This window comes from Numenius arquata, chromosome 10 (genome assembly GCF_964106895.1).
Source record: "Numenius arquata chromosome 10, bNumArq3.hap1.1, whole genome shotgun sequence".
NCBI lineage: Eukaryota > Metazoa > Chordata > Aves > Charadriiformes > Scolopacidae > Numenius > Numenius arquata.
Genome location: NC_133585.1, coordinates 7739789 through 7763388, shown reverse-complemented (window position 1 = coordinate 7763388; position 23600 = coordinate 7739789). Strand labels below are relative to the sequence as shown.

General features: G+C 36.8%; 1 protein-coding gene across 12 annotated transcripts in view; it reads left to right on the top strand.

The window, feature by feature from the left end:
* Nucleotides 1-23600, top strand: part of KCNMA1 (potassium calcium-activated channel subfamily M alpha 1) — a 479530-nt gene that overhangs the window by 386150 nt on the left and 69780 nt on the right. Inside the window, exon 19 of one of the 12 annotated variants that reach the window (XM_074155302.1) lies at nucleotides 803-976. The exons of the other annotated variants lie outside the window; for them this stretch is intronic. Coding sequence (XP_074011403.1) covers nucleotides 803-976 — 174 coding nt within the window. The remainder of the gene's footprint in view (nucleotides 1-802; nucleotides 977-23600) is intronic. 12 annotated transcript variants of the gene reach the window in all.

Below are 23600 nucleotides of genomic sequence, written 5' to 3'. Positions count from 1 at the left end.
GTGAACTGATTTTAATGTCAAGCATATTTACCATTATTAGTTGTGTCTCTTATATGGGCAAATTTTGGTATTCTGTCAAGAGTTAATTTGAATTCCTGAAGACATAATGTAAACAAAGTAATTTTTTCAGAAAATTTTATGAACATCTTGTAACTCTTTAGTAATGTGTAACATTGCAGTAAAGTTCCCTGGCACAGTTTAATACAGAGAAATTATTAGCATATGTTTAAGAATAAGTATATTTATATATATGTATATATATGCATGTATGTGTATAATGTATATGTATGTGTGAGTGTGTGTATGTAAGAACACGTGTATGTGTGTTTTTGTGTGTGTATACATACATATATATATAGATATATAAAAGTCTGATTTTTACAGGAAGCAGGGTAGCCCAAAAATATCTAATGGATTAGCAACTTTAGATTTTTCTTTTCATTTTAACCCAGTAGTATTAATTGTGCCAAGGGAAAACTCTATTCTTAGGATTCTCTGCTTTTACTATGTTCTTTTTTTGATCCAAACACTTGACTGTAAACAGTAATTCTTCGCAATGTCTGCGGTCACCCTATAAGACTGAACAGAAATAAAGAGCAATTTATCTTTTGCCCTACTTTTAATCTACAGCCAAAGTGTTATCAATAATCTCATTGCATTTTTTTTCCTGGGTCAAGACTGTTAACATAAACTAAGGCCTGTATTAAATCCCTTAAATTACCTTCCAGCTGCCTTGTTATATATATAACCTTGCCATTAACCTGCTGCTCTTCCTCTCCTCCCATCCAACACATGGTTATAGCCAAGATGTCCATCTACAAGAGAATGAAACTGGCATGTTGTTTTGATTGCGGACGCTCTGAGCGTGACTGCTCTTGCATGTCAGGCAGTGTACATAGTAACATGGACACCCTTGAGAGAGCCTTCCCACTTTCTTCTGTCTCTGTTAATGATTGCTCCACCAGTTTACGTGCCTGTAAGTTTTAACACCAACACATGCTGTTCCATGTCTGTGGTGTCTGTGGTATCATCCCCGTCTTGTGTCGTACATTGTAGTTCTGTGAGTTTTACTGGGCTGATGCTTTTTAAAAACGTCAAACCCAAGTTTTAATACAGCTCTGTATTTATATTTCTGTTTTCATTTATTTTTAATACAAAAAGTGTAATTCATTATTTTGCTTTGTGTGCTCTTTATGAAGCATGCTCTTGCAATAGCATGCAGGACCTTAGTAGTGCAGTTTGGTGGCATCTTTTTTATTTAATTCATACAATATAAATTGTCATTAATTAAAGAATAAGTGCTTCAGTGGAGGAACAGGGCTGTGTCTAAATCTATGACTGATGCTAAGCGGACAGCTTTAATAGTGCTGGCACTAGAGCAGCATATAATAGGCAGTGAATAAATGTATAGGATACAGCTTAGTAGCTGAGCTGTAGTAGCTGGAATTCTATTCTGTAGTGCTACGAAAACTACCATTAGTTTTGTTTGCAACCCTTCATTCTCAATAAGGCAGGACCTTCCATCTAATATTGAAACTGCAGAAATCTTAGTAAAAATGGTTGCACTTTTTGTAGTGCTTTGTTAGAAGGGCTAGACTGCTGGAGACTTTTCCTGATGGAAACTTTTTGAAGTTACCTGTAGAATCTGTCCCATGGGACAGTATCTTTCTGTAATATGCCCCAAAAGCTCTTTTGAAAGATTAGAGTTGAGAGGGAAAAGACAGAGAAGTTAGAACAAGTCTGCATAGCCATTAATTCTTTGGGCAAGTGGTAGGGATTCCAAAGCTTCCTTTATCAGTGTGATGTCAACAATTGAGGAAGATTGTTAAATAAAATTATGATTTTTTTTTTTTTTTTTCACTTTCTTATCCTCTTTAGACACCCATAACATGCAAAACTATGTCTTGGGACAGGAACTGTTTTCCTTTCCCTACCCAAATGGCAAAGAAAACCTATAAAATTATTCAGATACATCTGTAAGGAGTATTAGGAGTTTTGATCAGGAAGCATGTCTGCTTTACATTGTAAGTCATCACAGCTAAAAATGCCTTTCACCACTAAGAGTATAATGTACTTAGATTATGCATCTGATTGCCTTTTGATACCTTATGTGTTTTGCAATGTATAGTCCAAGTGTTTGAATAACTTTGCTTTAACTGTTTTGACATTTGAATTATTTTTCCATACACAATGTGCGGTATATAACAATACCGTGATTTTTGTTAGCATTTTATCGTCTGAAGACTTTGTCAATTTAACTGATTCCAATAGGATTTCTTAAAGTTTTTACCAGAAATATTCTCTCTGTGTAAAAGCACTCTGTCCTTTTTTTTCTACTTGATTGCAACTCATGCATCACCTCAGGGGAGATGGTTCCCAGTTTTAAGTCCTATTCGAAGTTACAGGAGTTTTTATCCTTTAAAGAGACCTTAGAGTAAAACATAGCAAAATATATTTTGTTAAGAAAAATGAACAAGAAACCTTCCTGGATTGGGAATTACTGCAGGCAGTGTTACTTACACAGCCTAACAGCCTGAGTAACACAGTTCCTAGTATAGTTTGCATTAATACAGGCTAGTACAGAGAGTATGTGGTTGAGTCCCGGCACCGGTGTTAACAGCAACCAGACCAGGCTAAATGAATATGTCCCATACAAATGGGTAAAATTTCTGCTATTAGCACTGTTTGGCAAGGAAAGAAAACCCATAATTTGTAGGTTTACCATAGCTTTCAAGTTCACTTAAGACTCTACAGAGACAGATAAAGTAAACATTTTTGATTGTGTTGCCTGCTGAGCCAAAAACCTCCACAATAATGGTATTATTGCCACAAAAAAACCCCAATACTGTTGGGAAACACGTTATATCTATGTTACATTTTGAAGGATAAGTGATATTGACAGCTTTGAGGATTTTTAACATCCTATCTTTCCAAGGGGCTTTTCCCCCCTTCATCACTCCATCAAATCAAAAGATATCTCACTCTTCCCCTTGCGAGACTAGTCACCTTTGACTGTTAATAATAAGTATGAAAATCAATACCAATTCACACTCTTTGCAAAGCAGCATAAGCCTTTCTTTTCCAATTAGAATATATATATATACACACATACAACGTTTCACTGGCAAGGCTTCAATGGAAATCAGTGTGTTTTCTTTGCAGTGCACAGGGGTCCTATGATGCCCATCTTGACAGAGCTAGTTAACTCAAAGAATGGCGGTGAGAGTCAGCTTTTCATTAAATATGAGCAGATGTGAAATGTAGAGTGTTTGACAATTAGAAATGGCAGCAGCAGGGCCCCAGAATCAAAGTGAGGTCAGATTGGTGGATCAGATTACCTCTCTTACATTCTTTAGTTGTTCTGAAAATCATTTTGAATTAGTGTCAGTGGAGCCATGATGGGTTTTGCCCTTTGTCTTTTATGCTAGGACTGTATTGTTTCCCCAGACACTCATTAAAGGTCATTATACTATTACAAGGCTTGCTTTGGTCGTGGTGCCCCAGTTGGGTTGGTTTGCTTCTACAATTGCTTAATGCATTTCTTTCTTTCTTTCTTTCCTTTTTTTTTCTTTTTTTTTTCCTTTTGGTTTTAAAAGCAGACTTTTTTTCTTTTTTTTCCTCAAGGTAAATAAAATTACAGGCCATTGTATGAAACTTCTTGAAACAATGAATAGCTTTTGTAAGAATCTGATGTCAAGTAGAAAAGTAGAAGGTATCAATTTACATATTCAATGATGTACCCAGGATTTAGTGTACTAATTGTATAATATATAGAGAAAGTGACACTTGTGTATTTTCCACTGTGAATCAGTTTCTCTGTTACTATATTGTTGCCTGTACTTCCAGCAAATGAAACTCATAATTTGATTAAATATAACTACATTAAAATAGCTTTTAAGTTTATAGGCAGCTGTCTGGGGAAAAAAAAAGGACATGATATTTCTAAATGTAAGGAAATAGAATTTAAAATTTTTTTTGTGTCTACAATTTTTCAGGTTTAGCTGTTTTTCATAGATTGCTACATGAACAGCAGTCAAATGGTCTAAGCATTTTTTGCACTGGAGACTCAAGTGAATAAGAATGAAGAGAGACACTTAGCCACTGAAAAACCTGGGCTGGTTTATACAATGAAATTATGTTACTAATAAGTGTGATGTTTCTGCTTAGGTCTGTGCCAAATCTTGGGGAGTGCCATTCAAATGATTAATTGATACAGACAGAATCTTAACCTGAACAGTTTAATTTCTGTGTTTCTGTATCACCATATGGCTGTGCCTCTCAGGAACATCGAAAGTTCACGTTCCAAAAGGAATCCTTTTCTAAACTTGTCACTGTGCCCACTGCCATGGGAATCCAAACTTCCAAGGACATTCTTGATATTAGGCCCAGGCATATCTAATTCCTCTTGTGAGAAAACATGCTTTGGCATGCTCTGTTAGTTCTGAGAAGCTTTATGTGAAGACTTTGACTTTGGTGAATATCAGGGATCTCTAGAGACGAAAGACAAGACTAATGATCACTATATTTTGAATTCAGGGTTGAGCCCAAACCTGTAGCCATCCTTTTTGGAAAGAAAGACCATGCTATGACAAGCTGGAGAAAGTTTAAGTTTTGAAAGTAGCCAGAGATGTACCTACCTGTGTGCCAAGCCCAGGTTATTTTCAAACCATATATTTTCACTGGTCTTCTAGTGCCATCACATGGTTTATGCTGAATAGAAAAGTTAGCTGCTGAGTCTTTCTCAGAGGACCTAAAATTTCATTCTGCAAGATTAGTTGAACGTGTTGGGTAGCTTGAATAAGGATGACTGTTGAACTAAGGTTGGCACACTGTGCTGAAGCTGTCTGGCAATGTGGTTTAGCACATTAGGTCGAGGAACACTCTAGCTGCTTCATTGACCTGTGCTCTGTAGGGCAGTGTAGACCCTGCCTGTGTGTCATTAGAACTTAAAAAACTAAATTCTATAGTGAGAGTTGAAATGACATGTCACTTACTGATTTAGCCAGAGAGAAGAATGCATAACACACGCATTGCTCAATGTATCTAAAACTCATCAGTTGTATAACTATGCTTGAGCTTTTTTAAATGACTTGGCTATTACGTCCTGGATTCTTAAATTACTGGCTGAAAAGACAGCGTAGTCCTTGTTTCTCCTAGAATGCAAGAACCATATCCTCTGCTTTCTACAGAAAACTAACCTACTACTTCTCTAGTCCTGCAGAAGTTGCCAAGACAAGAAATATTTGCTTCTATGGATGAGCTAAAGTGCAGGAAGGACCCATGTGTTCCCTGTCAAAGGACAACTTTCAGTGCTGGCATTCTGTTTTCACCCTTTAGCAGCAATGGTTTCCCTTTTACAGGATACATATACCACCTTGTGGTGGCTAGAGGCTTTGAGATTCTCAAACCAGCTATAAATACAATCCCATTTACATTATATTTATAATACTCTGAGGAGGAAAAGGTTGGGTAATACCACTGTGCTCTCCCACTACACACCTTTTCTGAGCTGTGAGAATTCTGTGGTGGCCACAGGAGGAATGGAGACTCATTTGCTCTGAAATTCTAACTTTTACGTATGCTGCATAAACACCTTTCTCTGTAACATAACCCACTGATCCCTATGCGGCCATACTGTCTCATCTTTGTCCTGCCGAAAAAGCCAATAGCATACCTTTAATGTTTTGAGGAAGAAGAAATTGAAGCAGTAAATAAGTGATCAGGTCTGCTTGGAAAGGAAAGACAGATGTTGCCTCTCAGGGATAGCATCATAATGTCATAAGCAAGGGATTATAATCAGATTGTTATGTTTTTACACCTCACTTCTATGGAATGACCCCACCTCTGTATACTGGAGCATTATCTTGTGTAGCCTGTTTTATAAAAAAATGAGATTAATGAAAATGGGATGCTAGAATGAGACGTAGTGCCGAAAAAATTCCTGTTAATTCAAAGCTACAGAAAATATAAATCATGAGCTTGTGAACCGTGCTGTGGGTTATAGATTGATTTACATAAACCTGGTTCCAAATATTGTTCTTTCTTTTAGGGTGACAGATTTTTGCTAGTTACCTCAGTTCACACATATTCAGGGTTGTGTTCCTGAGAACTGACATGACTATGATGTTTGCTCTAAATACCTCTACAAGACTGCACGTGTCCCCTTTCAAAATTCTGAAAATAATGTAAAAATAGACACCTGTGTATATTTTATAGTATTCAATTTTGCTGAGAAAATATTATTTTAGATAACTCAGTTAAGATACAAGTCTAATACAGCTGGAAAAAAATCAGGCATGTATATCTTAATGTAGTCTGCGTTGCTACTGTGTAATGAAGAAAACCAACTTACCTTCCTCAGCCACCTCAGAATGAACTAGTCAAGAAAGCTGCTGTTACCAAAACTGGCCAGTGGGGTTTTGAAGCATATAAAACCAGGCAGTGGAACAACTGAAAAAGAAAATACCAATGTGGGAGATTCCTGTGCTGTTCTATAAAGGTTCTTATGGTGTACCCACTGAAATGAAGTCAAATGCTTGTATGTGCTATAGATTTGCCATATTTGCACTGAGCTCAATAGCCTGTGGTACTGGCAAATCAGAAGCCAGATGCCATGAGATCTGCTTTTCAGAGAATGAAAATCTCCTACTTACTCTTCCACTTTCACGCTTAGTTTATATTTGCAATTTTGCCTAACCTACTTTCTTTCCATCTTCTTCTCCTTGTGACAATGGTACAAAGATGCATGCAGGTGTTTCCACTAAAGGAATATAGGACAAATTGACTTAATATATCCAATCACAATCTTACCCAGCATTCCAGAACTGCTTGCTGGAACAGCGGTTTCACTGAACCAACCTTTTGACTTGTCTGCCTTTCTCTCACTCTTGATGTGCAGACCTTCAGGTGAAACTCTCCTTGATGCAACAGAGTGTTTTTCTGCATTGCTAACATAGACATAGCAGCAGTGATCAGAATGGGCTGGTCTATGTACTCCTGAGACTCCAACTATCTATTCCATCATTTTTTCATGTGAATGAATGCACTGGGACTTTTCTATTTCCTTTTCAAATACTGAATAGACAACATTAATTAGGGGTGGGTGGAAAGTAACATGAAACAATAGGTATTTTACAGTAGGTGATTTCAAGTATGTAGTTTGATTCAAACAATCAAAAAATTAATCCCTTTTAATGTTCTGTATTTTAATAGATCCTGGGTGCTGCTAAATTATTTAACTTTCTTTTGGATGTAATATGAGAACATAGGTGAATACTTAGATGTAGAATAGAAAAAACCAAAGCACTCCCCCCAGACCAAGTTGTTCCTTTTCAAATGGTAAAATGGTAAAAGTGAGGAATCTAACTTGGTTACTCATGATGAGAAAACATAATGAAACACACACCTTTTCAGATGAGTTTTGTGATGCAGTATATACCACTAGGCTGATGAGAGGATGCTCAGCCCAGTTTGTGATGTCTGTAACAAGATGAACTCTCGCATCACCATGGGATGGAGGCACTGCTAAGTTTAGCAGCAAATCATTTGAAGAATTGGGAAGGTGGGGGAAGGAGAGATCAAGAATTCTGCATTTAATTCCTTTAGGCCTTTACGTTGAGTAGTTATTCTTACCAGGGTCACAAGGAAGAGACTACTGTGTGGCTTGCTTCAATGGGGACAAGCTAGAAAAGATGCTGTCTGCATCCTGGGGAGTGAATTTAGCAGAGGGTCTTATGCAAGGTGACACGGAAATTATGTTTGCATTTTTAGTTCCTGAGTGTGGCTGGTTGTCATGAAACTCACCATGACAGTTTCTTACCACCAGGCAGCAGATTCTTCCTGTTACCTCCTTGGTGTGGGACAGATGCTAGCCGGTTAGCTCTCCTTCTCTACTGTTTCCAAGCTATTTCAAGCGACAGATGCCAGAGCTGGCTCGGTTTCAGCTTGAGCATTTCTGTCATAGCCCTGCCTTGAGCCCAAATTCTGACCTTTACTATATGAAATAAAGTACTTATGAACAAGCAGTGGCTTGATCCAGAGCAGGCTTAGAGCAAATGTCAAGTGTCAAGTCAGTCTCCTGCTTCCTTATTCCACCTGCATTAGGAGCCTAGATTAGACCCTAGACTACAGCACCGACTGCCTTAGGCTTTATGGGTCTGGAGAGACATAACTTATTAACAAAGAGTTATTAAATTTTTATCAGTTTTATAACACAATGTAAATGCCTTCTATGAATCTACGTTGTATTCATTATCATTTAAAATGTTAATTAAGTCAAAGTTGCATTTAATTTAGTTCTAAATGTGCCTTTGGGAGGAAGCTTTTAAAAACAGCTGCAGGATTGAGAAGCTCATTGATGCTGGGAAGTTGTTAGTACCACTTTTCAGGATAGGTCCCCCAAGTTGATTGCCATTTTGAGTCTTAGCTAATTTGTGTTGATGTTATTGGGCAGGTCTCAAATTAATATTGAACCAATAGCAGTGGAAAACTATCAGCTCATGCTAATCACAGATACACTTTGATGCGTAAATTGTGTTCTTTTTGAATTGCTTCCAAATGAAAGTGAATAGTTGATTCATAAAGCCTGTCCTTCTCATACTCTTGCATTATAATACTTTTTTTGTTTGATATACGTATTGGTTGGCTCCTTTTATAATTCCAAGAAAAATACGTTCATTGGCTTGGAATATTGTCCCTCAGATTCATAGAAAAAGAAGTCCTCAGGCCTAGATCTTCTACATTTCACGTGCTTTGAAGTTATTGTAATGTATAGTAGAAGGTGCTTATTGAAACATACAACAGATCACAATATAGTATCAAAATATAAGGTGGAATGCAGTTTATTATAAGAAAATCCTAGAATAAAAGCCCTCCAAACCAAGTTAAAATGTGCTTTGCTTGCATTATGTATGGGAGTGTTAGTGCTTTTGATGCTTTTTGATTATTCCACTAAGACCCCCAGCCTGTTTTACATGTGCACACCCTTAATCAGGTAAGTAGTCACATTAGCTGTAGTGTGATCACTAATGCACATACTAAGTGATTTATGCCTCTAGAATTGGAACCAGAGAGAGCCAACCTAGTGCTTACCTAAGCTCAGAGAGTCCATTGAATTAGAACCAGAAATCTTCAGATTTTATTAAGTTCAGTGGAGGTCCAGCCCTCAGCCTGGAAGCCAGAAGCAACTTGCAAGACAATTTCTTCTGGCTCATCATATTTTCTACTGAGTACTTAGAACTTTTCCAGGTATTTGAATAGGCCAGGATACTTAACTTCATGATTTTTTTATGTGGTACATGAAAAGAGGAGATTGTTGTCACATAACTCTGTATGTGGTTGTTATTGAAGTGCCACAGAACAAGCACCCATTCTATGTCATTGCTTTTATTGAGGTTATAGTAGACAGGAGGGAGTTGAGCAGAAGAGGAAAATTTTTAATTTATTTTTAAGAAACCATAGCTATTTTTTTTAATGTAATTTCTTAAATATGTTGATGGTATACTTTAAAAGAGGTTAGAGTTCCGTTGTTGGACTTTTACTGTTGGAGACTATTTACCAGCTTCTGTTAGCAATACCTTTTTACAAGGTAATGATATAGCTTTCCTTGTAATATTTTATATATTACTGAATGCTGTAATGCTGTAAATCAATTTTTATCAATGACTTTAGGAAATATACTGTGTGCTACCTCACACACACATGCTTCAGTGGTACTGATCAGATCTTGTTATCACAGTACAATTATTGTGGAGGTTAGAAAATGCGTTATGACTGTGTAAGAAGTGGCCACTGTCATATGGTTAAAAATTCACGTGGGCATTTTAGTTTGACTAGAAATTCTACCTAGGCAAATAGCACAAAGCAAAGATCCCAATCTTGACCACGCCACTGACTTACTACATGACTATAGTTCCTTTTCCACCCAGGGACTGAGAATATTGTATTCTCAATATATTATATTACATTTTGTGCTAAGAGGTGCTTTGAGATCCTTATATTTTGAAGTACTTAATATAAGCCTGGGTGTCTTTCTGACTGAGTGATTCCTTCACAGAGGCCAATTTTCACTTCTGATCTTTGCTGAAGGAGGTCATAGATACACAGCAAGGAGGACAGGAAAGTGAAATGTGGTACATGACAGAAAGAAAGAATGGGGAAATTACACGAACTGCCTTGCTGCTATCTTAATTTAGGGAGGTTTGAAAGGGGATACTCAGAGGGCACTAATACCTTCCCTTTATCTGCATCAGCAGAGAATCTTTTTAGATTTGTGGAAAAAAAGCATAATTTAAAAATCATCTGCAGTTTTTAGCTGCTTCTGAAGTTTAATTGGAATGCAGAATTTGTTTACTACAAAGAACTGCTGAAGGAAATCCAAAAAAATTATTATAGAATCTTTGATCTTTGTCATGCAATTTCCTTTGTTCGTTCTTGCATAAGAGATTTCGCTTGCACTAAGCATGTTACTTTCTCCATTCCTATGTTCCTGACATTATCATCTTCACTCTCTAACTCAGTGGTGGTATGGGTTGTCTGACACAGCACTACAGTAGGGAGAGAGATTTTACATCACCATGGCTATGCTATGGAGAAAGACTGGCAACAAGAAATGGAGGTTCTGTTCTTGAGCAAACTCTTGCCAGAATGGACTAGCAGGTGTACCATCTGGAATTGTAGGTGGTTTATTCTACAACTAGCCCTTCTACTATAGCACTTACATGATCCCATATGGAACATATTTCTTGGACTTTTAGTAAAAATAGAAGTTGTGACATATGGACAACAACTTAGAAGTCAAGATAAACATTTGCCTAGATGATAAAGTTTCATCAGCTAATAGAACTAAGATTCTTTTAGCAAAGAATAAAAACAACTAAAAGTTTTGAGCCTAATGTAGAGATGATGCTTATTCCTGTTCCATGAGGAGCGCCACAAAAATGACCAGAGGCCTGAGCACCTCTCCTGCATGCAGGCTGAGAGAGTTGGAGTTATTCAGCCTGGAGAAGAGAAGGCTCCAGGGAGACCTTATTGTGGCCTTTCAGTACTTAAAGGGGGGCTACAGGAAAGATGGGGACAAAATTTTTTGCAGGGCCTGTCACGATAGAACAAGAGACAATGGCTTTAATTTAAAAGAGGGTAGATTCAGACTAGATAAAAGGAAGGGTGGTGAAACACTGGCACAAGTTGCCCAGAGAGGTAGTAGATGCCCCATCCCTGGAAACATGCAAGGTCAGGTTGGACGGGGCTCTGAGCAACCTGATCTAGTTGAAGATGTCCCTGCTCACTGCAGGGGGTTTGGACTAGATGACTTTCAAAGGTACCTTCCAACCCAAACTATTCTATGATTCTATGAGAACATGAGGTAAAATCCATAGTCACAAACTGATAGTATGGTTCATTAACAGGGATTTGTCCAGTGATTTTTTAATTCATTCTTTATCTCTACTAGAATTAATTCCTGATCTACTAAAACATGCAAGGATTGTCAGGTTCTCTGTGATCAGTCAGTCGCAAGATGGGTGGCAGCAAAGAAGTGATACAGTATTTATTTAGAATCACACGGTGTGAAAATGAATGTAATTCACATGATGAGGCAGCAGAAGGGTGAAAAGAAGTGAGATGCACCGCTGAATAGAACAGGATGTAAATTTCAGGCTTCCACTAGGTAGTATCCTTTACAACATATAGGAAACATTTCCCAAATTTTCAGTTGACGTGATAATATTTCTCACTAATAATGGAATTGGACTCATAGCCATTCTTGCATCTTGTCTTGTTTTTGACATGAAATACTGCTTTTTTACTTGGTTCTGAACAAAACCAATAAGCTTTCCAATGCCAGGGTAAGCAACAAAATAGCAAAATACATTTTACTAACTCTTGGATGCCAACAACTGTTTTTGATATTCCACAGAAAAATAGCTATCCTATTGTAGTGAGGTTGCACATTTTTAGAGTATTATTCAAATTAAATTTTAATTGCTGCTAAATTATATTTTGAGTAAATTGAGACATCAAAATGTAGGTTTTTTGTTTCATTTTACATACAAAAAAATCTGCTGAAAATTAAATCAGTTTTCATTTGGTAAAGATCTAAATTTTTCCATAATTCTTAAAAGCTGGGTTTCTTTATACCAAGAGCTTGTGTTCCATAGAAGAATTGTCCAAGGAAAAATGAATATATGTTTATATACATGCATAAGGAGCATTTCATTGGGTATATTTGGATTGTTTCTAGTCAAGACTCTCACTGCCCTGGATAACAAGATATACCTTATTGATGTCTTCATTCAAAGGAGAAAATGTGAAAGAATAGTAGACTCAGGACAGATGTCAGTCTCATCACAGATTCTGTGGTAATAGTTGTAATGCAAAGATCTGCAGAGGCTGGAATCAGTAATATACTCCCAGCTGTTTGAGAGGATCCTTCCATACAAGGAGTCCAACTTATGGGAATCTTACGCTTTGGAAAGTTATATGACTCAGCAAAAGCCTTTGGTTAAATTTGGAAGAGAAATAAATGAACTCACAATTTGCAGTGACAGGGAAGACTCAAGCAGAGGATCTGTGATTGAGTCGTCTCGGTTTGTCTGATATTGCATCAGTAAGTCAAGGGCAGGAAGTGGCATTCTTTTAACCCATTGGCACCAGATCCTTCTGTGTGTTGATTTATGTAGTGGGAATTTTGTGCCTATCTGTGCATTTTAATATGCTACTATTGAATAATTCTGCCATTCTTAGAACTCCCTACGCCTAAATTTGCCTCTTTTCAAGCATGGAATTCTTTTAATTTTTGTTTTGGAAGTCCCCTGTGATCACCACCACATGTTCTTTTTTATTGTAGCATGGTCTGTGGGACTCTTTCTTTCTTTCTTTCTATTCTGAATAATTCTTGAAAATACTGTCTCCTACTTGAATGAAAAGGCATACTCTGGTTTGGGATTCAGGATTTCTAGTGTTATCATGTCAAGTAGCTGGTCAAGCTTCAATTTTTTTTTTGATTGGCTGATTGAATCTTTGAATGCTGCAGCTCATTTGTCCACAGTTTTACTGGGATTTCTCCTGCTAAATAGATAGACAAGCTCTTGCTTTGCATCTCAAATTGTAGCTTGAGGGAATGCAAGAATTGTATCTTTAGGCTCGTACATTTAGCCTCAATACTCAAGCCTCAGCTACTCCTCAAGAAATATCCTGAATTTGTCCCTTGGACCCCACAGATTTCTTCAGCAGTATCTTTGATTTCTGCCCATGAGGAATATAAAATATGTCAAAAGATGCATTTGTTTTTAATCTGCCTTTAGCATATGAGTCTTTTGTCTGCCCTCTTCTTTCTCCTCAAGCAGGACAAAATAAAATCCTTAGAGGTAGAGCTCCAAGCAATTTGCTTTTGGAAGATGACTTTCTTGACAGCTGTCAGTGTCCCCTGAGCGCTGGATTTCTGGATGCTTTCACTATCTGACTCTCAAAACATCTGGCAGCCACGCTATTTCCAAATATATTGACATCCTGTGGCATTTGTGGTTGATATAGTTACTTTCAGAATAGTAACTGATTCATAAATCTTATGAAACCTTATATATCAATTCTCTCTTTATTGGAGAGAGTTCCTCCTCCTCCAGGTGATTGTGGACTTTATCGGGAAATTGGTGTGATAATTATAAAAGAAATACTGGCAGTTCAGTGGTTTTCCTGCAGAATTGTCTGTCTTTTTTTTTTTTTTTTTTTTTTTTAATCAGTCTTCTTTCCTCCTTATCATGCTACCTGCTTTAAAAATGGACATCATCTGTATTTAGTTTCGTACTCACAGAGTATAAGTGATTTCCCTGGCATAACACTGAGCTCACCGAGTATTCTGCAGGGTATAGCTGAGCAACCTGAGCGGCTAATTCAACACTTTGACAATCTTCTCTTAAAAATTCTCTATTGCCTTCTTTCTGTTTCTCTTGTTTCAATGCATTGTGTACTAACAGTGAGGGTGCTGCTGTTGGGCTACCTTCACTTTCTCTGCTAACATCCATATTCTCATCAGGGTTTGGTTAATGAAACCAGAAGTATATAGCACAATGCATTTACCTTTGATGAAGTTTTCTTTCTAAAGCTGTTCCTCGTCATGGGTTGTGATCTGCCTGATCCTTGTCGTGAGCTAAGCAAGCTTGATATCTCTGAATAGCTTTAATAACAAAGTGAAAAATAAATCCATCCGTTTGAGTACACTTTCTGTAAGACATCAAAACTCTATTGTAGGTAACATTGTTATTAGTTATTACCACTGGATTTCTTAGCTTCTGCTTTATTTTCCACCCTAATGAAATTGCCAGCCCTTGCTTCCCCATAGCAATTGATTTCAGCCAAGCTACTGTATGCTTTGGCAGAGATGTAAGTATTAATTCTTTTGCAGGTTCTTTTGCAGATACAGTCACAGATAGACATCACATTTCCATTTCTCTTTTTTTTAAATATTATTATTATTATGACTGTTGTGTTGTTTTACTTCCTTTGTTTTGTCATTGTTTACCTAAAAATTATGTACTATACTTCCCTAATTTTCTATAACAATGAATTGTATTCCATCTCTATATTTGCTATTGCTATTTTTGCTATTATTTTATAGATTTAATCTTAGCTATTTATATCATGGTTGTTTTCTATATGAATATATTTACCAGGTGATATTGGTTTTTTGGATACATTTGTTCAGAGGAAAACAGAGCTTTATAAGAATGTAGTACATTGTAGAACTCACTAAAGTAGGAAGCACTTAGAAAAAAAATGTACTGATTTCTTAGGGTGATTAAGTGTATTTAACTATATATCAAAGCCAGCATATGTTACAATAGGCTTTTTTAATACAGCAGGTTCAATCTATTTGATCAGTTTGGATGTTTAGCCTGTGACTTACAGTACTTTGCATAAGAGAATTGTTTTGTCAACAATTAACATTCCCTGCTTTTATGAAAGCCGTACTTCAGGTAATAGAGTATTGTTAATCTGCAACCAATGTGCTAAAAATTTACCTTCTGGCAATAACATTTCTATACATAAGCGCAGCTGAAAAATACTATTCTATACATATGCATAGATTTGAAGACAGAAAAGAGCACTGGGGCTTGAAACTCTGTGTAACCAGCAGGTGGTAGTGCTCGCTTAGAAATAAGTAGCAACTGAAAAGCCTCCAAGAACTTTTTTATTATGTATTGCTTTTGTGAGGAAACAATTTTATTTAAAAAAAAAAAAAAAATTATAATATTTCAGATGGCTTGTTTTAATTATATAGAAGTGTTCCTGAATAGGTATATACAGTGTAAGCACTTGTATATAAAATCAGCGTGTATGTAAACATGTAAAGCATTTTATACTTAGTTTACATATGAAAATGATATTATGACCTCACAGGTAACAGTCGTGTGAAGACCTCCATCTCAGAGGAATATTACAGCTGAACCTGAAAGAGTATTGGGGGTCACTGAGCCTGATCCTATTAACATTTAATAAATGGAAGTTTTTCCACTGATGTGGATGAAAGCCAGATAAGTCTGACGATAAGAAAGTCAGAGTTAAATGTCAAGATTTCAATTCTTCTTGTTCAGAGACACAGACACTGCTACACCATTTTGTACAAGGAAAACAACAGCCAAAAGGGAAAAGAAATTCAATGGCAGTGAAATTTAAAAAGTTAAAAAAAAAATTCAATTTATTCGTGGCATATTAACCACTTAGTAAAAAAAAAACCAAACTGAGCAAAGTCCTCTAAATTGCATGTTTCAGAAGTAGGACAACTCACTTGGAAGCAGAGGAATAATTACAAAAAATATCTTAGAATGTGTAAGAGTTTCATATGAATCTCTTCTTTACTCAGTAGTGCTGTCCTGGCAGGGAAATTGGCACAGGCAGCTAGTGTGTCTTCTTCAGGAAACATGTTTATGAGAACACCTTCATCACAAATTTATTTTTAAACTTGTCATGAGCAGGGTAGAGAAAAGGTTATTTCAGTTTAAAATTTCAGGATATGCAGGTTGGAATTGCAGTGGAAATGTGTATTTTTATGTTGAGATAAATTGGCACTTTGAACTGGAAAACAAAGTAATAACTCTAATTAGATTTCTGCAGGATGAAATCTTCACTTCCCAATGTTCTCAGGAAGGAAACAGTTGCAGCAAGACCTAGCTGAAATTTGTGGAGTCCTGCTCCAAAGAAGTTGGCATATAACTGTCCCTTTCCTATGCACTGAAATATTCTCCCTGAGGAACACAATCTATGCAGTAGATACAAGATTTCTAATCCCAAAGAGCAGAGCAGTCACCAAGGACTCCTGTGCTTACTTTTTCCCTTAGTTACTTCTAGACTTTGTATATTTTCCCACTGAATTTAATGGAGTTGGGGGAGTGTAAACAGCAAATTGTTCATAGGCACAATGGTAAGTGGCCTTCCAAATTTTTATTTTATTTTTTTTTTTAATACAAGCTTATTTTTTGTCCACATAGAGAACTTCACTTGTTTTAGCAGTGACTGATCAGATTGTGAGTGTATTCAGTCACAAACTTCCTTTACTTTGCAAAAAGAGGATAGATTCCTCCTACAGCTTTGTAGGCAGAGCTTTGTAACAACAGTCAACCCTCACTAGTGCTGCAACTTCTTCCATGTCCCTTACAGTTGGTGTCAAAATCCTCTCTGAGGCAATAGGACAAAGGACCATACACTTTGGATTGCTATGTACTGAGACAAGGATAGTCTATGACAATGCACTGAATTGAGAACTATGGGTGTGGAAATAATACAGTTTGCTGTGTGATGCTACTCTTACAGAATCCCCCAAAGATGTGCCTTTTGGCTTTGCATGTCATGCCTTGGGAAACTATCAAAGGACCATTCATAAGGAAATTGGTGTCCCCTTAATCGACACTGTATTTTTTAAGGAAAGAAAAAAGAAACATAGAAATAAAAAAAAAGATGTTACAGTTATTTGATGTTAAAGAGATACACTTTCATGTGTACCAAAAGACTGTAATAACAAATAAGACTGTAATAACTAACAAAAAAAGACTGTAATAACCAAAACCCAAAAGACTGTAATAACAATTTACTCTTATTACATATGTATGTGGTATCTTTTTATGGAATGTAATCCCAATGTACTTTCCAAACAGCAGTAGCAACTTCACTACCTTACACCTGGTAGATCCGAGAAAATTAGTGATTAGCAGACACATTTTCAGATCATTTGGTCACTCAGTCTTAGCAAGAGCTATAAGTAAGGAGCTCTGTTAAAAGGGAATTGACTGCAAGTGAGCAACCCAAGGTTGTGTAACAGATCAGTGGTAGAACTAAGTTCCCAGTTAAGAGATTCCTAGTCCTCTGTTTGTAGCCATGGGATCATCAGGTAGTCTATTAAAAAGCTAACATGTGGCTTTGAGGAATCCTTTTGTACTTTGCTTCTGCCAGACGCAGCAGCTGGAGCTCTAAAATTAGAGTTCGTGGCTGCTTGTGACACAGTAGGACACACAGGGACGGAATAGCTCTTTCCTGACACATGGGGGTATCATTTTGCTGTTGCTCCTCCTCAGTGTTCAGATAGCAGAACAGCTTGTCATAATGAAATAACAGAATTTAAAATTCAACTCAGAGAATATTTACACTCGCCATATCTGATGAGAGACTTTGAGTTTCCTTATTCTCCAAAACACACTCTCAAAAGACAAAGTCAATTCCGTTCACTTTGATGTTTGTCTGGAGAACAGACCCCCATGAACACAGGCCCTGTTCTGTTTTAAGGTCTTTAGACAATTTAGACACATCTTCCTTTCTTCACTCTTTCCCAAAATAAACTTTATTTTACACAAATAGGATTCTATATGTGTGCAACGTGGAGAAGTCAATTGGACAATTAAAGGGACAGGGTAAAAGAAGTCATCTGATGCTTTTTCTTTAACTTTTCATTTGACAGTTTTCCAATAACAATATAATTACTTGAATAAACAATTACAGAGTGAATCATAAATTGAGAAGGGAATGGAGAATGGAGGTTAAAAATCAAGAAAAATGTAGGAGGGAATACTAAAATCTGAATCAGAAAACAGAGAAGTGGTAACAACTGGCATCTCTGGAAAGCATTTGTAATAATTATGCTCTTGACTTAAACTGGAGGAGCAAAGAAAAAAACTCAAAGTTCTACTGTAACCTTAGGGGGTTGCTCTACCCCTAAAATTAGTGTAGTACCATACCCTGGACTTTTTAACCAAATGTTTCCAGTTAAAAGTTTGCTGAATTCCAAACACCTTTGCGGTCTCTTTCGTTCTATATACATGTGTAACCCTAAAAGCTCAGGAACTTAAAGTTTATCATGGTTTCACAGAATATCAGAGCAGCCATCTAGAATACATAACAGGATCCAGCCTAGCATCATTCCACATTTACTATTAATTGTCTTTTTACAGCATTTGGGGAAAAGCAAAGGTGAGGAATATATCTGTAGCTGAGTTTCAATCTTTTATATGTAAGGAGAATTAAAACTGAAGGACCATGTATTATTAATATAGAATTTAAGCATTAGATGCCAATAGAAAAAAAAACAGTTGAGCAATGCATTTGTTGTTCAATTTATGTGCCTTTAGGCAAAAGGTGCAAGCCTGTGACAAAAAGAGGGGGCGACGGGGGTTGGGAGGAAGATGTTTCTTGGGCTGCACTGTTTCAAAGAGAATGTCTCATATAAACACCATTCAGTATTTCTAAAATGTTCTGAGATGATGCATTCTTGACATTCTCGGATCTTGATGTTTTCTTATCTGCTTCAGATGGCACACACTGCAACTAAAGCCAGAGTGCCTCACCTGCTTTTCTAATGGTACTAGTATGTAGAGATACGCAGCATATCTGTTTCTTGTTGTATAAAAAAAAGCAATGAAATGTGTTTCCCTGGGTTTGTAATGCACATAGAAACCCAAACAGCAATCCTGTTTCATTTGAATTACCATTTCAGACACCAAGCAAACACCGCTCTGCAGTTTCTAAAATTAACATTCTTGTATCTCATCAAGCACCATTGCATTGTAGTTTCTAGTCAATGATTTCATTACATCTGTTACCACCGAAAAAACAATTAATAATTATAAATTTATAAAATAAATAGTTCATTGGCATAAGTGATTTGTAAAGGGGATGAACAGTATTTTTTTCTCCAAGAAATACCAAACGTTCTGATTAAACCATATTTTGATATTATCCTAAATTCCAACCCCAACTGATGGGGCACATTTTCTTTCCTGAAACTACCTTTGATAAGAAATGCATTACAAACTCATCAGTTTAGCTTCCTGTTAACAAAGAGACAGCAGCCGTCTGGATTATTCTAGATCCGCAGTGAAACTGCCACACTGTGTATGCTCAAACTAAAGCTGTGCAAGTTTGACAAGGGGCAGATGAATCCAGGAGTTATTGTGCAGGGGTTTAAGTCTATGCGGCAGCTGACGGTTGAAATAATCATCTATACATCGCTCTGAGCTAGCTGGGGAAAGGTTGAAGCTGTATATTTTCAACATATCTAGCCTAATGGTTAATCTGTTGTCTTGTGCAGGGGGTGCTGGGTGGAATCACAGCAATAGCTGACAGTTTGGAGGAATTGCTGTGGGTATTTTCAGTTGCCTGATTCACAAAGTGGTAGGTAGCAAAGTCTAAACAGGCTTGTCATTGAAAGAGGGAAGTCGTGCTCACTGTCACTCCCATCAAAAGAACTCCGATAGCCAAAAGCTCAATCAACATATTGATTATTTGCATTTAGTAATAGAGAGCTACAGCTTGTCCTCACCCACCACGTGAAAGCTGAGCTTTATGGAAGACGTGCCAGGTTGCAGAACGGTGATTGCTCCTTTGGAGGTCAGCTGGGAAGATGCTTAGGAGAAAGAGAACAGTTAAGATGGGTGGAGAAACAAAATATTTTTTCAAACCAAGACAGTTTAACTGTTAAAAACACTCTCTGTACTTCTAGGGCTGGATCTGGCATATCTGCACAGTGACATGGCATTACTCACTACAGAGATTAAGGGGGTGCAGTATGAATTAGACTGAAACAAAAATGAAGTGTCTGCAAGTGACAGCTCTGGCTGATGGCTGACTATGAAGGGAAACACTGTGCTAGTGTCTGGTGAAAAACGGTGCTGAAAGCCTGGCAGCTGATAGAGATGGGGGAGGAAAGGAGCAGTGGGTATCGGTGGTGGTTGTTTAGAATGTCTGGTTTTGGTCAGGATATTTTTTCTCCTTTAAAACACATTTTCATCTTCCCTTCCAGGCAAATCATGCTGAAGCCAGTTTCAGCCATTTTGTTGAAAGCGCTGTACTGGTATTCTGCCTTGTTACATTTAAATTAAAGCTCAGCCCAGTTTTAAGTTATGGCAAGTGTACGCTCACAAAAAATAAATAGAGATTGCCATAGGCATTAGATTAACTACATTGGTTGTTTTAAAAATGTTCAGGGAGTTGCAGATTGCATTTCAAATTATCTTCATTATAATAAATAAAATGTATAGAAATAGAAAGAGGCATGATTCCCTAATGCAGTCTGTAGGCAAGTGTATATTCATTGAGCTTGAAAAGGGAGTTCTTGAGGGTGGGGGGAAGGAATAGGAATGTAAGTGGTTTCAAAATACCTTTACATAAATCACATTAATATCTCACATTTTTTAGATATTATTTTTTATCTGTCTAATGTTGACAGGTTTCTTGGGCAAGTTCTGTACAGCATTTACCAAAAGTAGGTAGTGTTCGCCCAAGGTGCAATTAGGAAATACTACAGAAAACATGGAACTTCTTACTCTTACTCTACTCTTATCCACTTCCTTATTGTTTGCCATTCTCAAAAAGCTATTCAGAATTTTCTCTCAAAATGACCAGTAAGTGTCTCTATTCTTAGTTAACATCTTATGGATGCATGAGAAGTGTTATGAATAGTTCTAATGAAATTTGGCAGAATAAACAATGCAAGCAGCACACCCATCATGTGACTATTTGCATTGAAAATAAAGCATAGTCATATTACATAAAGAGAAACTAATCTAACTGTGTCTAGAAAATAGTTCTCTTTTAGTAGACTCGCTGGTGCTAAACTCATCTCATACTTGGAACCCTTGTGGATTTGGAGGGTGTGGTTTAACATTGCACAGGGGTAAAAGAAATTACCCCAATCCAGACAGTTTGGTTGCCAAACCTAGTGAGACAGTGACAGTATATAAGGATGTATTTAGTTCTGTATAATTAACAGCAGCCTTTGTTTCCCAAAGATGTTTTCTATGGAAATCAGCCCACGTAGTGGTGCCAGCACCCAATCAGATTTTTAAGAAATTGTTAATAAAAAGAAACTGCCTTTGCTGAACAACAGGATGCTATAAAAACACAAGTGTTTTTTCTGTACATTATAGGATGTAACTACAGAAGTGACAGTCAGCCTGTATTTCTCACCTAGTTGTATGATACTGCTTAATCTGAAAGCACAGTAATGTCTTGAGTTCAAAATTGCACCTCTGTGCTTGCACCTATAGTTCCATGTGTATCCTGACGTTCTTGTGTGTGTGTGGCACAGTGTCCATGTACAACTTGGCAGGCTAAGACTAAAAATAAACCAGTTTTACTCTTCTCAGGTAAAAAATATATAATTGTATTAGAGGAATGGAGAAAGAGATAATTATCTCTACCAAAATAGGTTATTCAGATATTATACTGTAATCTATGCTTTTCAAGATGGAGTAAAAAGATATAAGCCATTAACTGTTGTAGTCAGAAAAAAACTTGTACTATGAACAAGATATTTCATAGTCATCCACTGTGGGACTTCTTCCATTTTCATCTGAAACAGCTGAGCTCCTTCTTGGCAGGAGATTAGAGGTCATGGGATGAAACTGTTAGTTAGAACTTTTAAATCTGGAATAATTTGACAAAAAAAGGAAAAAAAAAGGCAGCTCTGTTAGCCCCATTGTTTCATGTTTTGCTTTTCAATGGTAGTACCATATTCGCACTGTCAGAAATAAGGGGAAGTAGGATATGTTTTAAGCAGCTCAGTTTGCCTTCATGCTGAACAAGATCATGTGGTGCTATTAAATACGAGGCCAAGCTCAAGCCATTAGCCATGCCGAAAGACAAGGTATTTTAGTTCTGGCTCATGCTGTGCCACTGCAAGCACAAAATCTTGGGAAAACTTGCTTATGTCTGCATGGAATATGCCATAAGACATACACTGTTATGGAAGTTTAGTGCTTAATAGTCAGGTCTGGTATCTGAAACCATCACTTACTGAACTCCAGAAGAGACTGTAAAAAGATGATGATGTTTCTTAAACTTGATAAGTATTATTAATAGATTTTGGTTGTCTTCCACTGTATGTAAAGATACTTTGATGCAGGCATGTAGATTTATAAAGATTATTTCCAGTATTACTGTCTGTAGTTTAAAAATAGAACTAAATAGATGCATTTCAAAGTGTTAAAATACATGCTTGACCAGTGACTTGTGTAGGGAGATAGTTCTCTGCAGATATATTTTTGTTATCCTGGAGGAATATCAAAGATAGAAGTACAAGATTTGACAAAAACCCAGTAACTCTGAGATAAGATTGATGATTTTCAAGTAGTGTATCCAATACGATACATGGCATTTTTTCTGGCAGTTTTACTAATAAAAGATATATGCTGTTCTCTGATGATTTAAAATCAATGTGAACTCTCATGGGTACGCATTATTATCATTATACTTTAAATGTTACTACTATTAGCAAAGAGCAGCATTACATTGTGACAGACTCTAGCTCTGTTCTCACTGATTTTTCTATCCACCTTAGAGTAGTAGCAAGCCATCAATTCAGAGGTCATTGAATGGGAATGGACACTGTCATTAAATAGTTGAACTTTGTTAAAAAGTACATTCAAGTGACTCTTGTGATTCACATATAATCACCTTGGTTGTGAGAGAGACAGATTTTTGTGCTTGAACACAAATGGCAAGCATGTGGATGCTATTTATGTGTCTTTCCCATTACCAGAGAGTGTTTCTAGCTGATGGTAAACTAGATAAAGATGCAAAAACCCATGCCAACCTCCTCAAATAATTTGGAGCTACTGTCTGCCCAAAGTTCTCCATGGAAACTTTAAGGCAATTGAAACATATGGAAATAATGCTGCAAGATTATCAGTCCATAAACTACTCCCTACCTAACCTCCTTGCCTCATGATACATAACAGAATATAAGATCTTAGTGGCTCAGTAATGTACCTCCTTCCCTATAATATACTTATTTAGAATGAAACAAGCATTGGGAGAAGATCATTACTGCATGTTCTTACCAGAAAAACATTTTATTATTGTTTTTTACAGAGGATGGCATTTGTTAGAGCTATTAATATGGGGGGTTGTTTAATTAGCTTTGATATATTAGAAGTGGAAGACTAAGATTCACAGTTTCAAGCTAAATCCATATTTAGGAAATTAAATTTATTAGCTTTTTTTTCAGTGGTGCTATCTATGACCTCCTGAAATTTACAGTATTCAGCAATTCTGAATACCCAACAACTTTTATGTAGGTTCCTAAACATCCGTTTAATTCCATTAGTATGCTTGCACAATTT